At 42.1% G+C, this 15,948-nt stretch overlaps 1 protein-coding gene across 1 annotated transcript; it reads right to left on the bottom strand.

Annotated features, from left to right (window-relative positions):
- Positions 1-3,376: 3,376 nt before the first annotated feature.
- Positions 3,377-6,640, bottom strand: LOC307015612 (zinc finger BED domain-containing protein 5-like). The gene is made up of 2 exons (XM_079644331.1): positions 4,296-6,640; positions 3,377-4,057 (listed from the first exon to the last, which is right to left on the bottom strand). Exons 1-2 carry the CDS (start codon positions 5,592-5,594, stop codon positions 3,581-3,583), a joined length of 1,776 nt encoding a protein of 591 aa, XP_079500457.1. The 5' UTR covers positions 5,595-6,640; the 3' UTR covers positions 3,377-3,580.
- Positions 6,641-15,948: the final 9,308 nt, after the last annotated feature.

The following is a 15,948-nucleotide window of genomic DNA, read 5'->3' on the forward strand; positions in this document are numbered from 1 at the left end:
CCCTACCGATTTTCAATCTTCCCAAACTATAGCAAATAAAAATGACACTCCATAGACACTGGACTCGACTTTTGGCGGACACCGTTTGCAGTGTGTCTGTGATCGCATCATACAAACAGTCCTCTGTGTTTCTGAAAGAGAAACAACGTGCAGACTGGGGGTAACGCTGCGGGAAAGGCACTGGAGGCAGCGTTACCCCCGACGAGGCATTTGAGTCCTGCAGGATTTCCCCGTTAATATCAGTGTCTGGAAAACACATGTTGGCGACTGAAAGACATCCAGTATTTGGTATTTTCCGGAAGCATCCTACAGTGTCAACTGAAAGAGGACCACAAACACACACAAAATATAATACAATTTTGAGACTTGGGGATATTTATCTCCCATTCTTTCACTTTTTCTGACATTTTCAACACCAAACATGTTGTTAATATCTCTGTTTAGTGAACTACAGCAATCTGAAAGCCAGTACATTATTTATATCACACTTTATCAGTAAAAAAATGCAGAAAAGGACTTTTTTAATGCAGTATTTTCTGATATATCGCGCAACACAAAGATATTTCGCTCTGTGCAAACCTTTGACTCTAATATGTCAACAACATGAAACAAGTATATGAACCTGGCTTGATCCAATGTTCACACAAGAGTTCTATCCTACACTGTCTCAACTGAAAGAGGACCAGAAACACATTAAAAATATAATAAAATGTGGAGACTTTGGTCTATTTATCTCCCATTCTTTTACTTTTCGGGCATTTTACAGACCAGACATGTCGTTGATGTCACTGTTTACCAAACTACCACTTTTTCTGAAAAATGCATAAAATTATGCAATATATGTTAAATACATGGTTTATACATGTAATTACTGGGGTTCCATTTCTTCTGATTACCTAGTTTGGGCGTGCACATTTGCCTCGTGCAAACCATAGCAAACCTACCTCTTTTGGATTTGGAAAGGTTGCCATGTATGGCACAACAACACTGAACACACGTCACCAATATGGCCGTCACTACTGTCTTGCCAAACAAGGGATTGTCTACCCTCACTATCACCACAATGAAAAACGTCCAGAAGAATGTCATGCAAAGCTGCTTGCCTGCCTGCCTTCCTTCGATTCTCCCGGAACTGCCTGGTCTTTTTAATCTTCAATGTTAACCATTTGTGCAGATAGCATGAAGTAGAAAAGATCGCAGATGCTAATGTAGCGTTAGCATGTCTCCCCCGGGGCATCCGGGCTTAAACGGTGTATTATAGAATGATCACAAGTTAACATTGTGACAGTAGTCTTCAAAGGGTTCACGAAATATGACTACTACTCTTACTTTTTAACATTTTGGGTTACTTAATGTCACTTCATGTTAAGGCTAATAAAAATGACAAGGCTAAGGCTGTAATGCTAACTAACGTGCTAGTTAGCTAACTTGATCCAGCCACTCCTGGGCCCTTTCTCACTTCTCTTATTTTTCATTTCCTCGCTCCTCGGTCTCGGTCTCACCGGAAGTTATAGTTTGTTTAGCTGCGGTGTAGATACCCTGGTTGCGTTCCGATAATCCAAACATCAGCTCCTAAATTCTAACCCTATCTCCTATTCCTTGACCTCTGAGTGAAACGTCACAGGGTTAAGGGATAGTGGATAGGAGAATTCAAAAGGACTTAGGAGAAGAGACTGTGGTACTTTAGAGAATCCGAATGCACTTTCACTATCCGACGTGTTTATGATGCGCCAGCGGACGTCATTTTGTGCGTCTGCTGCTGTGGGGAAACTATGGAAACTACAGTTTTATATACAGCGGACTACATGGATGTTTAATAAGAACAAGGGACTACTGTAAACTCATCTAGAGACTCTGCACCATGCTCTGATGCTGTTGTTTTATGCTTTATGAACGTGGACAACAAAATAAACATATTCTTCATGACCAAAGTTGGAATTGAAATAAAAAATTAAAGTGAAACTTATGCTTGTCACCCTCTCCCTCCGGTCTACATTAATACAAATGATCCCAATACGTATGATTGTATGAACTATGAAAATATCTTAAAATCAATACAAATGTATTTATTATAAACGTTAGTCCTTAACACCTATCACTGTGTACATCACCATTCAAACATCTTTTAAAAGTTGAACAAACCCCACACAGCTCAGTGAAATGTTGACTTTATTTGATAATTTCAGTAAAAACTAACGTTCATATTTCTCTTTTTGATTATAATACCGATGAACGTTCAAAACAAAGCACTTTGGAAACTTACCAAATACGTTTTAAAATGCTTAATAAGCACCGTAATTTTCATGATATCATTTCTCCGTCATAATCGGTTGTTTCCGTGAACGGCCGACTGTTGTGTGACGCAAATGCTGCGGCTGCAAGGCATTGTGGGCCAGCATTTTCTCCTCTCCTTTCGGTAAGGGAGGTTAAGTGGTTCCTAAGCTAAAGGAGGTTATAAAGGAAGTTTGAAACCTCCTTTGTTAGCAGATTTAGACTTATACCTTTTGTCTACTGCAGCAGAAAGGTGAATATTCTCAGCAGTTCAAGTTTAGCCATTCATCACGGCGTTATTTATTATAAGAACACATCTCAAGAGACTTGAGGACAGAGAGAAGAGGCGTGACTTCCAATGGTCTTATACCCCTGGTAGTGACATCACAATCATGTGGTACAGCACTAACCAATGAACACAGTAGTCGCAGCTACTTACATAAACAATATATGGTACACAGTAATACATGGAGTCATACACTATACATGTTATATCTCAACACTCCCACTTATGAATTATGTGCTTACTGTTTACCTGTTCATATCTAATCAACAAAACAAAAACATAGTAAAAATGATTTTAAATGTGGTCTTTTTCTACACATTTTACACACCAAGCATGTTCCCTTCAAATTTCCTCAGCTTCAGTTTGGATACAGGCTTGGTCATCACATCTGCAACCATTTCGTCTGTAGGACAATAAACCAGTGTCATCTTTTCCTGCCTTATGGTGGACCTTATGAAGTACTTAATATCCACGTGTTTACGCCTTTGTCTACACACAGGATTTTTAGCAAGGGCTATTGTCCCCTGATTGTCCTCGTTTATAACTGTTTTCTTATACACGTATGCATCTATCCCTTCCAGTAGATCAGGGGTTCTCAACCTTTTTTGGGCCAGCGCCCCCCTGTCCATTATCCAGGTCTCTTAACGCCCCCCATCAAAAAAAGTAGACTTATTTTCTTCCCTGAATATTAATGTTGACTAAAATTCTGTGTTATATCATTTAAAAAAGCATGTCACTGAATGCCAAATAATAGATTTGATTTAACTGGGCAGTTGGAATATCATTATCATTAGTTTACCAGAGAGCAGAAAAGCCATGTGAATGTGAATAAAAATGATATTTATGAGTGTTAAACAAACTCAGACAAGAGCAGAGAATACAAACAGACTGCTACGGAACAGCAGCAATTTCACACATGTCCAGTGCAGAACAAACAGTAGGCTACAAAACTGTACATTAGGCCTACAGAACTAACAGGTCGGAAAGGTGTTGCATTTCGCCAAATTGCGGGGGGGGGGAAGGTTAGTGTGAGCCCTGCGCTTGGTGGTTCTCCGCCAGTTTCTTCACTGCGGGTTGCAGAGAACTTAGTTTCAGTCGCAGTGCACCTGAGGCCGTCAAGTTCAAGCGATTGCGGTACTTGGACTGCATGTGGAGGACCTGGCTGAATCCCTGCTCCACGAGGTATGTGGTTGGGAAAGCCAGAAGAAGCAGCCTCGCTTTCTCCCAGAGAGCCGGGTAACGCTGAGAGTATTTGACCCACATGTTGCCCCAGCCAGAGGTGCGGAAAATAGCTTGGGCCTCATCGTCACTCTGGATGTCGATGAGATGCTCCTGTATTGCTGGCTCGCATTCCGCCACGTCCGCCTGAAAGGGCTGCACCACCCAGGTGGGAACATCGAGGTCCAAAAGATCTCTGAAGCGGATCTTCAAGTCGGCATTCACCATCCTCAGGTGGTCTGTGTAAATGAGAAGGCGCTCATCGGTAAGAGCCTCAGACACCTGCAATGAGTATAACCAGGAAATTGTTATCGGTGCAGAATGTTACCATCCGATTTTAAACTGGTTATTTTATTGCTAATTAGTTTACTAATTGATGTTTCTTTATTCTCATAATACATTCAGAACATAAGTTATTTATACTAACCAGGAACACAAATATAGTGTTGCATAGACTAGCCTACATTTATTACATGTATTATTTATTATTATCATTATTTAGTAGCCTAGGCTAGATCACCTTGGTCAACAGCGGGAAATGAGCAAACTGCCTCCTGCCTATGCTCTGCCGGTATAGATCCAGCCTGGAGGTGAGACTGTGGATGACCGCCTTGCTCTGGATCAGAGTAACTCCTTTTCCTTGGAGCTTCAGCGTGACTTCATTCATTTTGCCAAAGAAGTCTGCGAGGTACATGATGTCGCAGCGGCTGGATGACACCTGTTCCCCGAGAGCTGCATCCACCTCCTCCAGGAACTCCACGATGCTGTCAAACAGCTCACAAAAACGAGCAAGGCAGTTTCCTTTTGAGAGCCAGCGGACATCAGTGTGGAGAAGAAGACGCTCAAAGGTCTCATCATTTTCCTGACACAGCTGTCGGAACAATCTGTTATTCAGGGCGTGGGCTTTTATTTTGTTTATTGCCTTTACTGCAACATTGAGAGACTCGTGGAGAGGTGGACTTTTAGATTTGGCCACCAGGTTGTGGCGGTGCAAGACACAGTGGACTGTGAGGACATGCGGGACCTGCTCCTTCAGCAGAGTGGTGAAGCCACGGTACCTGCCGACCATGGAAGGGGCACCGTCAGTAGCACATGCGAGGATGTTGTTGATCGGGATTGACTTCTCCTGTAGATAAGCATCCAGTGCATTAAAAATGGTCTGGCCCTTGGTGTCTGTGACCAGATATTTGGAAAATAAAAATTCCTCAGCCATCTCCTGACTGTTGGAGGTGCTATAGCGGACATAGGCCATCAACAGAACATTGTTGTCAGAAGTGGTTGTCTCATCCAGCTGAAGGCTGAATGGAGTTTCCCGCAGGATGGCACACAGCTGCTCCTCTATATCAGCGCCCATTTCATCAATCCTGCGTGCTACGGTATCATTACTGAGTGGGATGGATTTCAGCACCTGTGTGGGATCACGCTCCATCACAGTAGATATGACCTCTTTGATGGCAGGGAGTACTAACTTCTCTCCGATTGTGAACGGCTGCCCACACTTGGCTATCAGCAAGGAGATGTTATATGACGCTATTAGCCCGCTGTCAGTCTGGGTGGTCTTCCTAGCGAAGAGACTGCTGATGGTGCTCCTACCATGTTTCTCTTTGAGGGCCTGGAAGAACGGACGCTCCTTATCTGCCTTATCCGGGTGGATCTTGGTAAGGTGCTCCTTTAAACGTGAGGGTTTCATTCCCTCATTGGAAAATACATGTTCGCAAAGTAAACACATTGGGAGTTGTGCATTGGTAGGAGACGGTATGAAGCCATAGCTAAGATATTCAATAGAGTACTGTCTGCATTTTATCTTTTTCGCGGCCATTTTGCTGATGTGATATGATTTTTGTTGTTTTATGATGCTAATATTTAGGGGGGGGGGGGGGGGGGGGGTAGTGTCACGATATGGCGGCAAACGCTAGAGGGCTAGCTGGTGACATGACAAGACATCGTGCCGGGAGCGGACCGGAAGTCGTTGTAATTTTGAACAAACAGAGCTCTGTGTGGAGCAGCCTGGCTAGCCAGCTCTTCCATGTCGTAGCAGACATAGAAACGGGTATTATTTTCATAAACTGACCACTTAGTTCGAATCTGTTAGTGGAATTTGTCATATCAAAACATATCAAAATGTAACAAAGTGACACATATTATTAACAGTCGCGATCCCAAAATTACAACGACTTCCGGTCCGCTCCCGGCTGCTTTTTGTAGGGTACGTTCGTAAATGCGCTCAGAGCGCTCCGAGCGTCCCCGTTCCACAGTCCAGAGCGCTGCGCTCTGAGCGCTCACAGCTGGGTGCTCTGGCGGAACAGACGGGTTGTCCGAGCGGACTGACCGTTCGTGCATTTCCGAACGTACCCGTAATAACACTGCTGACAGCTGAACCAATCGCAAGCAGAGTTGTGGTTTCCTATAGCAACAAAAGATGCTGACAGCTGCTTTTTGTACAGGAAAAGACGCTGTGGCCAGCGTTTTTCATGACAAAAAGACATTATGCGTGAACGCCCTCCAAGAACACCTCAACGCCCCCCTTTCAAAAATATTGCTTCCAGCGCCCCCCGATGTTCTCTGAACGCCCCCTGGGGGGCGGTACCGCCCCCGTTGAGAACCAGTGCAGTAGATGCTCCAAGTAAATACATTCCTGTATTGTTAGAGCTAGAGCCATATACTCAGCTTCACATGTGGAAAGCGCTACTGTAGGCTGTTTCTTGGATTTCCAAGAGACTAGTGATGGTATACTAAAATCCATGTGAAAAAAATTGCTTCTCACTGTTCTCAGGTCAAATATTTATATGTGATTAAAAATGCGATTAATTTCGATTAATTAATTACAAAGCCTCTAATTAATTAGATTCATTTTTTTAATCGAGTCCCGGCCCTAATATATATATATATATATGTATGTGTGTGTGTACAAATTAATTCATATAAAGTGTATATATGTGAGTGTGTGTGTATAAATGAATGAATACATCTGTGTGTATACATTAATAAATACATGTGTGAGTACTTATAAGTGTGTGTTCGTATATATTTATATATATATATATATGTTTATAAATGAATAAATGTGTGTATATATATATATATATATGTAAAATAGTGTGTGTTTATATATATATGTTTATAAATGAATAAATGTGTGTATATATATATATATATATAAAATAGTGTGTGTTTATATATATACGTTTATAAATGAATAAATGTGTGTGTATATATATATATATATATATATATATATAAAATAGTGTGTGTTTATATATATATATGTTTATAAATGAATAAATGTGGGTGTATATATATATATATAAAACAGTATCATTAAATAATGCTGTGTGTATATAAATGAATGAATACATCTGTGTGTATTCATTAATAAATACATGTGTGAGTACATATAAGTGTGTATTTATATATATATATATGTTTATAAATGAATAAATGTGTGTATATATATATATATATATATATATAAAATAGTGTGTGTTTATATATATATGTTTATAAATGAATAAATGTGTGTATATATATATATATATATATATATATAAAATAGTGTGTGTTTATATATATATGTTTATAAATGAATACATGTGTGTGTGTATATATATATATATATATATATATATATATATATATATATAAAACAGTATCATTAAATAATGCTGTGTGTACATAAATGAATGAATACATCTGTGTGTATAAATGAATAAATACATGTGTGAGTACATATAAGTGTGTGTTTATATATATATGTTTATAAATGAATAAATTTGTGTATATATATATATATATAAAATAGTATCATTAAATAATGCTGTCAGATAAATGAAGTACACAGTAATAGTCAAGGTTATATACAATATTCTGCACTTACACCAGCTGAGATGATAAAACACCAGTAATACAATCTCAGGACTCTTCGATATGGCTTTCAGCGTTCGTCAGTCATATTGACAAAGAAGCACTATTATATTGTATATTATGCAGCGTTTATAAGGACGGTATTTTGCTTGTCAGATTCTGATTTTGCGCGCGTCTATGACGCTCTCGCGTAGAGCTACGTCGATCCTTGCGTAATGCGGAAGTGGGCGTGGTTAAATCTAAACTGGGTTGGAATAACGATAGACGCTTCCCGGAAATGCATCCGTGGAGAAGCCGTGGAGGACCCATCAGTGGCCGCTTCTCAATCGCGAGGAAACTGGCTTCCAAGCCAATATTTCAAGGATGCTACGTCATCGAGTGCAGCATACTTGGATTTCCACCGAGGCCACGTCCTTGGTTTGGGGGAAATTTCGAGGCTGCACCATACTTGCCAACCTTGAGACCTCAGAAATCGGGAGCATTTCAAAATGCAAAATAGGGGGGGGGGGGTGCTAGTGGATCGCCGGAGCTGTTAGATTAACATTAACATGCTTATTGTAGTTGTAAGTGCAATGCCTTGCGGCCTGTAGCACCATCCTTGATGGAGCATATGTGTGGGCTGGAAAGGAGCAGGAGTGAGCAAAGAGTAGAGTAGTTGTCGATTCTGTTTTCTGTGACTATCTGCCTCACCCTCTCAGACTTTCAGTTGCGCGCGCTACTAAAGAGATGTGTTACCATGGAAACCAAACAATGGTGAAGCTGTATTAAGGTCCGAGTGGAAACAGTCCTGAGTAAATCTGATTTTGTCAGAAATCGGGAGAAATGCGGGAGAGGGCAATGAAATCGGGAGTCTCCCGCGAAAATCGGGAGAGTTGACAAGTATGGGCTGCACATGGGTAGACTTCGCGTCCTTAAAATCCCCACAATGCTTTGCGCACGGACCAATTTCAAAAACCTTTGCGGAGAATGGCTGAACCGACGCAGCACAGCACACATTTAAATGTAAGTATGTCGTGGCGTAGAACATGTGTTGGTAAATATGTTACTTTGTTACATTTGTTATCACCAAAATTGTTCCGTGAAAGTAAAGCAAGTTCATAATTAGATAGACATCGTGAGGTATTTATTTTCGGTACAGTTTATGTTGAAACCGTTAGAGAGAGTGGCACACTTGTTAGCCTGTTCCATTCTTCTTCGTTTTCCGAAGCCGTGGCTTGGAAGCATACTTGCTTCGTTTCTGAAGGAAGTGACTTGGAAGTACGCGACCAAGGCAGCATCCTCGCGATTGATAAACACCCAGTGTCTCCTCGGTTAGAGCTCCTCCAGAGAGCCTCCTCGATGCTCGATGCTCTGTCCTCGATGTGCATTTAGAGAAATGAGATGTCGTTCAACATGGCGCGCTGAAATCCATTTTCGGGTCACAACCGGAGGACCGAGGAGTCGAGGAGTCGAGGAGGGGAAATTAGAGTATTGAGAAACCTCTAATGACAGCTCTGCATGCATCCCCTGGATATTATTTTATTAACTGCTCTCATCGCGACGCAATGTTTACAGTGAGAACAGCTCTGAGGTCCGTTCAGAAAGCAGAGCAGTGTGTACAATATATATCACTCAGTATAACAGGCCCACTGTCTTTATTTGCTTTAGTTTAGTAGATATCTACAAACAAAGAGTCGATAATTTTCTAAAACAATTTAGTGCTTCACATAATAAAATATGCAACGGCTGTAGCCTGATTTAGGAGTTGTATGCGTGTGTGTGGTGTAGGTGTGTGTGGTACAGTGTGTAGGTGTGTGTGGTACAGTGTGTGCGTAGATGCAGCGGACAGACAGGTCTCAGTTGGTTTGGTGTCCTCTGCTACTTTTAATACTTAAATTAAAACGTAAATAAAACGTTTGGCCCGTAATTTATTTTCCTCATTGTAGCGAATAGAGAGGGGGGGGGAGATATATCCAGTCTCTGATAGTGTTTCGTTATTATGAGAGTGCTCTGTTTGATTCTGAAATGTTATATATGTATATAAATATATACATATATATATATGTGTGTGTGTGTGTGTGTGTGTGTGTGTGTGTGTGTGTGTCCGCATCTGTAGCCTGTTATTGTCTCATTATACCGCACTGTGAATGAATTAAAAGTAAATATATAAGTCGTCATGAACACATCTGTCCATCAGAGAGAGCGCTGCTATGCCTCCTGTCATCCTTAATGGACGTCTCTTTAAAATGACCGCTCAGAGGAGAGGAGTTCTCATTTCTCTAACCGTCTGCTGCTTCCCCTCCTCTCTCCTCGGCTCCCCTCCTCGGCTCCTCCGCTCGCATCTCCTGTGGGCGGGACTAAGTCTCGAGGATAGGAGTCGAGGAGGGGAGTCGAGGAGGGGAGTTAGAGAAATGAGAAAGGGCCCATGTCTCCTTAAATATCCTTGCGTCAGCGTCTCACTTGTTGGGCGTGCTCTCTTCTGACCATATTTGGAAGTACAACTTCCTACAACTTCCTACAAGTTCAACCTCCACTGTCCGCGGCCGCAGCTAGACCCTTCTCTCTTGAGTAGCGTCCCAATGGCCTTATTTCTGCCGGACGATGCAGTGCATGCACTGATCTGATGCTTCTTGACATGAGAGCAGTTTCCCAGCGGAGTGAAGAAAATACATGAACCTCACGGGAGTCACTCCTCAGTTTATACCATGTTTTGTTTCAATTAATGTATCATTTAGTTACAAATATGTGATACATCTGAACAAGAAAGTGGTCAAAAATAATTGTATTCATTTTTTGGAGACATTTTCATGATCGCTTTTTTCATTTTACATTTTCATTTATTGTCATTTCTATTCAGTCAGTCATTAAGTGCTATTTAAAATGTTAATTTGCTACATATCCAAACAAAAAAACAAAGTGTGCAATCCAATGAATGTTAATCTAACTGGGTTTTGATAGATAGGCTAACATATTGTAGTGCCGAGAGATAGGGAGTCAGAGGCGGTGCAATGATGGTGTAAAAGGGGACTTTATTTAAGAGCTGTTGACTGGTTGTAGTCAGAGAAGAAGAGAGCGAAGCCAGGAGGGCACACAATACATATAGTCACAACACATATGTCCGTGCGGACCCAATACCCCTACCCCACAGTTCCGTGTGTGAATTATGTCCCAGTGTATTAAAGGTGGTCACCACACAAGCCCCCCCAGAATTCAAACATGGCAAAAATCCTCGCGTCTGGGAGGAAGCACCGGACTGAGGAGGGTGAGGTTGCAGGTGAGGGCCAGGCCATGGAACGGGCCGTCGGAAGGGGGCCGCAAGAGAGGGTAGGGGCCCCAACAAGGGCGAGGGCATCCCCACCGGGGATGGGGGGCGGGCCGGAACGGGCCGTCGAAAGGGGGCCGCAGGAGAGGGTAGGGGCCCCAACGAGGGCGGCTCCACCGAACGGGCCGCAGCAGGCGCCGTCGCGAATGAAGTCCTCACCCGCCAGTCGGTGAAAGCCGGGTAACGTCCGAGGCAGCCGTCGAGGTGGTGAAAAGGCGAGAGGATCCACACGAGGCCGATCAGATATGGTCGAACCTCCTCTCAGGCACCAGGGAAAAGCTCAAAAGGGTCGATAGCCATTAGCACTAGCCATTAGCCGTGGCCGTTAGCCGCTAGCTGGCAGCCATGGGTAGCTGCTAGCCGTCGTTAGCCCCACGTGGTTAGCCGCTAGTCGCCGTCAGCCAGTGCAGCCGCACGCCCCGAATAAACAACCCCACGAGGTAGCAATCGGGTTCATCACTACCCAGCAGGTCGTGCATCGTCTCCCTGTTGGTTGGAAGACCGATGCGGGAATGGTGAGCAACGTCCCCGGCCATTCTGCGAGGCACGCACCGAGCCTCAGTCCGCGTGCCGGTGGCAGCCACGGATGATTCCAAAAATCCTCGGCATTTCGAGAAAGAAACCTGATTTCCTTTGCCGTGTTCGGGTCCGTCTTGGAAACTTCTCAAGACGCTATCGGGGTCACCAGTGTAGTGCCGAGAGATAGGGAATCAGAGGCGGTGCAATGATGGTGTAAAAGGGGACTTTATTTAAGAGCTGTTGACTGGTTGCTGTCAGAGAAGAAGAGAGCGAAGCCAGGAGGGCACACAATACATATAGTCACAACACATGTCCGTGCGGACACAATACCCCTACCCCACAGTTCCTGTGTGAATTATGTCCCAGTGTATTAAAGTTGGTCACCACAATATCTCTTTTTCTTCTCTCAATTATTTTATTTCTATTGTGCACTCAATTAATCAATATTAATCCAACTAATGTTCGTTTATCCATTTTAAGAATGGCGTTTATCTTTTTTGAGAATGAGTTCTTATTTGATTTGATTTATTTGGGTCTACAACAGATAATACAAATGTTTGTGTCAGTAAATGTGTAGGCGAGGGTGTTTTTGAAAATAACGGGGACAGAGCTGCTGTCAGACGAACAGCTGTGCGGCGTCATCACAAACGGACGTCGCTTCACGTGACGCTCCGGAGGAAAGGACGTCCCATTGCTCTTAAAATTCATTTCCCTGCTTCTCGTGGTTTCCTTGCGTCTCTCCATACTTCCCTGGTGGGAGGGACTAGACGCAGGGAAACGACGCAAGTGAGGGACGCAAGGGCCCCGTCTCAGCAGGGGCGGATCTAGAAAAATATTCATGGGGTGGCAAGAGGGTGGCAGGAGATTTTGAGGGGTGGCATCCCCTGGCAGAAGTATATGCTGATTTAATCGCAGTCATGTCAATTAATGTTAACTTGGAAAGCCACAATATTTATATTTTAACTCAATAACATTTGGTGACATTATTGTGGCACATCAATAAAGCCTTAAGTATAAATATATAAGGTGGCAGACTTAATTTAATGAATTTTAACTGAACAATAACTGAATGAGTTTGTCTCACTCTTAGACCAGCATGGGTACCAAACCTATGCAGACTGCTGAAATAAGTATATTAATTAACGGTCTTGTCGATTTTTGTCTAAATTAGTATGATACTATTAACAATCATATTATTCCTATCAGCTGTCAATCACTGTTATAATTCACATATTCAGTGTTATTATTAAATAAATTATATTTTTTGGAGGAGTTAATGATGAATGTTCCTCAAGATGCTTGCTCACCCTCCTTCAAAATTTGAAAGACAAGTAATTACCATCATATATCAAAAGAATCAAAGGAACAGTTCAGCGCCCACAAAGAAAAACAAATATTTACACACGTAAGGTCATCATCTTAACAGTTTATTCTGCTCATCGAGTCATCCGTGAGCAGAGCATCAAGTTGGCATGCCTATAACAGCTGAATGTGGCGATTACCATCTTGTTCAGCAAAACGCCTCACAAACTTATTAAGATTTAAAGCTATGGTGCATTTTGATTCAATGCTGAGTACAGCCTGAAGAACATATCGAAGATTAAAAAACTAATGTCACAACAGGACTTAGAAAAGCTTGTCCATGCTTTTATCTTTAGTAGACTGGACTACTGCAATAGTGTATTCACAGGGCTGACAAAAAAATCCATCAGAAAGCTGCAGCTGATTCAGAACGCAGCTGCACGTGTCCTCACTAATATATTAATATACAGTCTATGGTCCTCACTAACATTAAAAGAGTGGATCACATTAGTCCGGTTCTGAAATATTTACATTGGCTTCCAGTCGGGCAAAGAATTGATTTTAAAGTACTATTGCTAGTTTTTAAATCAATAAATGGCTTAGGACCAAAGTATATTGTTGAACTCCTGCATAATTACGAGCCATCAAGGTGCCTCAGGTCTTCTGGGACGGGTCTGCTATCGGTTCCGAGAGTAAAAACAAAACATTGAGAGGCAGCATTTAGCTTTTATGCCCCGACAATCTGAAAAGCTTACTATTTTTAAATCGAGACTAAAAACCGCTAAAAACATATCTCTTTGGCTGCTTTTAATTTAGCTGCTCATATTCACACTACAGTAGGCCTATGCCTTTTAAACATGTATTGTATACCTGTGGTGTTTATTTTTATTATTTTATTATCTTTGCTTTGTAAGGCCTGTTGTAAAATGCCATTATATGTGTTTTTACTGTATGTATTCCTAAAAAGTATTTTAATTTGTTTTGTAAAGCACTTTGAATTGTCGCGTACAGAAAAGTGCTATATAAATAAACTTGCCTTGCCTTGCAGCCAAACTTGACAGGCTCTTCTCTGTCATTGGAGACCGCAAATACCTCATTCCTTCCGTCTACTTGGATCCGAAATGCTTCTGGTTTTGCGCTGTCCCCCTGTTCAAATGAAATCGCCACCATTCACATTTCCAGGTTCGCGCCAGGGCCGGGGGAGGGGTTACAAGTGCTGCATTCACTTGCACTAGGACATTAGAGATTTTCTCTCATAAATGTCCGATGAGCCACAACTTTTCTTTCAAAACAAAGCTGCCAACTGGGGTGGCAGCTGGGGTGGCAAGGTATTTTTCTGAGGTGGCAGCTGCCACCCTGTGCCACCCCGTAGAACCGCCACTGCGTCTCAGGTCGGTTAAATGAAATCCTTGCTTCCCTCACTTGCGTCGTTTTCCTGCGTCTAGTCCCTCCCACCAGGGAAGCATGGAGAGACGCAAGGGAGGCTTCTCAATTCTTAAATTTCCCCTCCTCGACTCCTATCCTCAAGACTTAGTCCCGCCCACAGGAGATGCGAGCGGAGGACTGAGAAGGGGAGCCGAGGAGAGAGGAGGGGAAGCAGCAGGCAGTTAGAGAAATGAGAACTCCTCTCCTCTGAGCGGTCATTTTAAAGAGACGTCCATTAATGATGACAGGAGGCACAGCAGCACTCTGTCTGATGGACAGATGTGTTCATGACAACCTATATATTTACTTTGAATTCATTGAGAGTGCGGTATAATGAGACAATAACAGGCTACAGATGCGGACACACACACACAAATATATTTATATAAATATATACAATTTAAAGTATGAGAGCACTCTCATAATAACGTAACACAATCAGAGACTGGATATATCCCACCTTCTCTCTGGTCGCTGAAATGGGGAATTGAAATTACAGGCCAAAAGTTGTATTTAGTATTAAAAGTAGCATAGGACACCAAACCAACTGAGACCCGTCTGTCCGCCGCATCTATGCACTGTACAACACACACACCTACACACTGTACCACACACAGGGCCGCCTTAATGCACGGGCTGACCTAAGCTGAAGCCCAGGGGCCTACGGAGATCGGGGGCCTATCATGAGCCGATAAAAATAAAAATAAATGTAATTATTTTTTTTTTATTCCGGGTGTTTTATTTTTATTTTAAATAAACAAATTCTTGGCTTTCAGAATATGAAACTTTTATTTCCAAAATCACACGGTAAATACATTTTTGAAGCTTGTAAAGGGAAGATGACAGCTCTCCCTCCCCACTCTGCTCTTCCTCAGCTCCGCTTCCCCTCCCTCCGCTGAAATCTTTGAATGTAAGGCGTATAGTAATCATATATAACACGGCAGGGTCCGTTACAGTTTGTTTTCATCTGATTTCAATTAAACAAAGTCTTGGTTTTCAGGATATTAAACTTGTTTCGGCAAATTCAGATGATAAATACAGCTTTGAAGCTTGTAACGGCATAATTACAAGCAGAGAACGGAGTAACTTAAAGTCACAGTGTTTTCCCCGGGAAACAAACACAATACACACAAACGCAAAAAATACACAAACACACACACGTATACACACACACTCGCGAGCTTCCCCCAGACCAGTAATCCAAACTAAAATATCTCCCCTCCATACTATTTTGATCATTTGCTCCGCTAATCAATCAGATCGATGGATTCCAGAGATTTTTCTAAAAATCTGATGACTCCGTAACAGTCAGTGGGCACCACTTAACAACCAATCAGAATGAGAATATGTTTCACATGTGACTTATTCAAATTGCGAGTAATTGAGTGACAGATGAAGGTTGTTTAGGAGAACATTTTGGAGAAGAAAAAGTTTGAGAGTGGCGCTCGCAGTGTTGTGCTATAACTAGTTACCATTACTAGTTACTTCATTTCAAAAGTAACTCAGTTACTTTACTGATTACTTACACCAAAAAGTAATGCGTTACTGTGAACAGTAACGCATTAGTTAGGCCTACTTAAAAAAAGGGCTCCCATTAATGCCCTTAGAGCCTTCATTTCAGTAGCCTACTGTTATTGCATTGAAGAATAATACAATCTGTTGATCAAGAAATAGCAATAGAAATAGTAGAAATAGCCTGCATGTGTTCTACAACATACCGTGCAATGGCTTTATCAACTTTTCCCTGGTTAGCAGTCCCTCGGTT

The sequence above is a fragment of the Notothenia rossii genome, assembly GCF_949606895.1.
Source record: "Notothenia rossii genome assembly, chromosome: 8".
Lineage (NCBI taxonomy): Eukaryota > Metazoa > Chordata > Actinopteri > Perciformes > Nototheniidae > Notothenia > Notothenia rossii.

Bases quoted from the DNA above. Each gene is read 5' to 3' on its own strand.
- LOC307015612 (XM_079644331.1), bottom strand. From the start codon at position 5,594: ATGGCCGCGAAAAAGATAAAATGCAGACAGTACTCTATTGAATATCTT. The intron at 4,058-4,295 runs GTGATCTAGCCT...TACTCATTGCAG, and splicing joins ATTTCCCGCTGTTGACCAAG to GTGTCTGAGGCTCTTACCGA.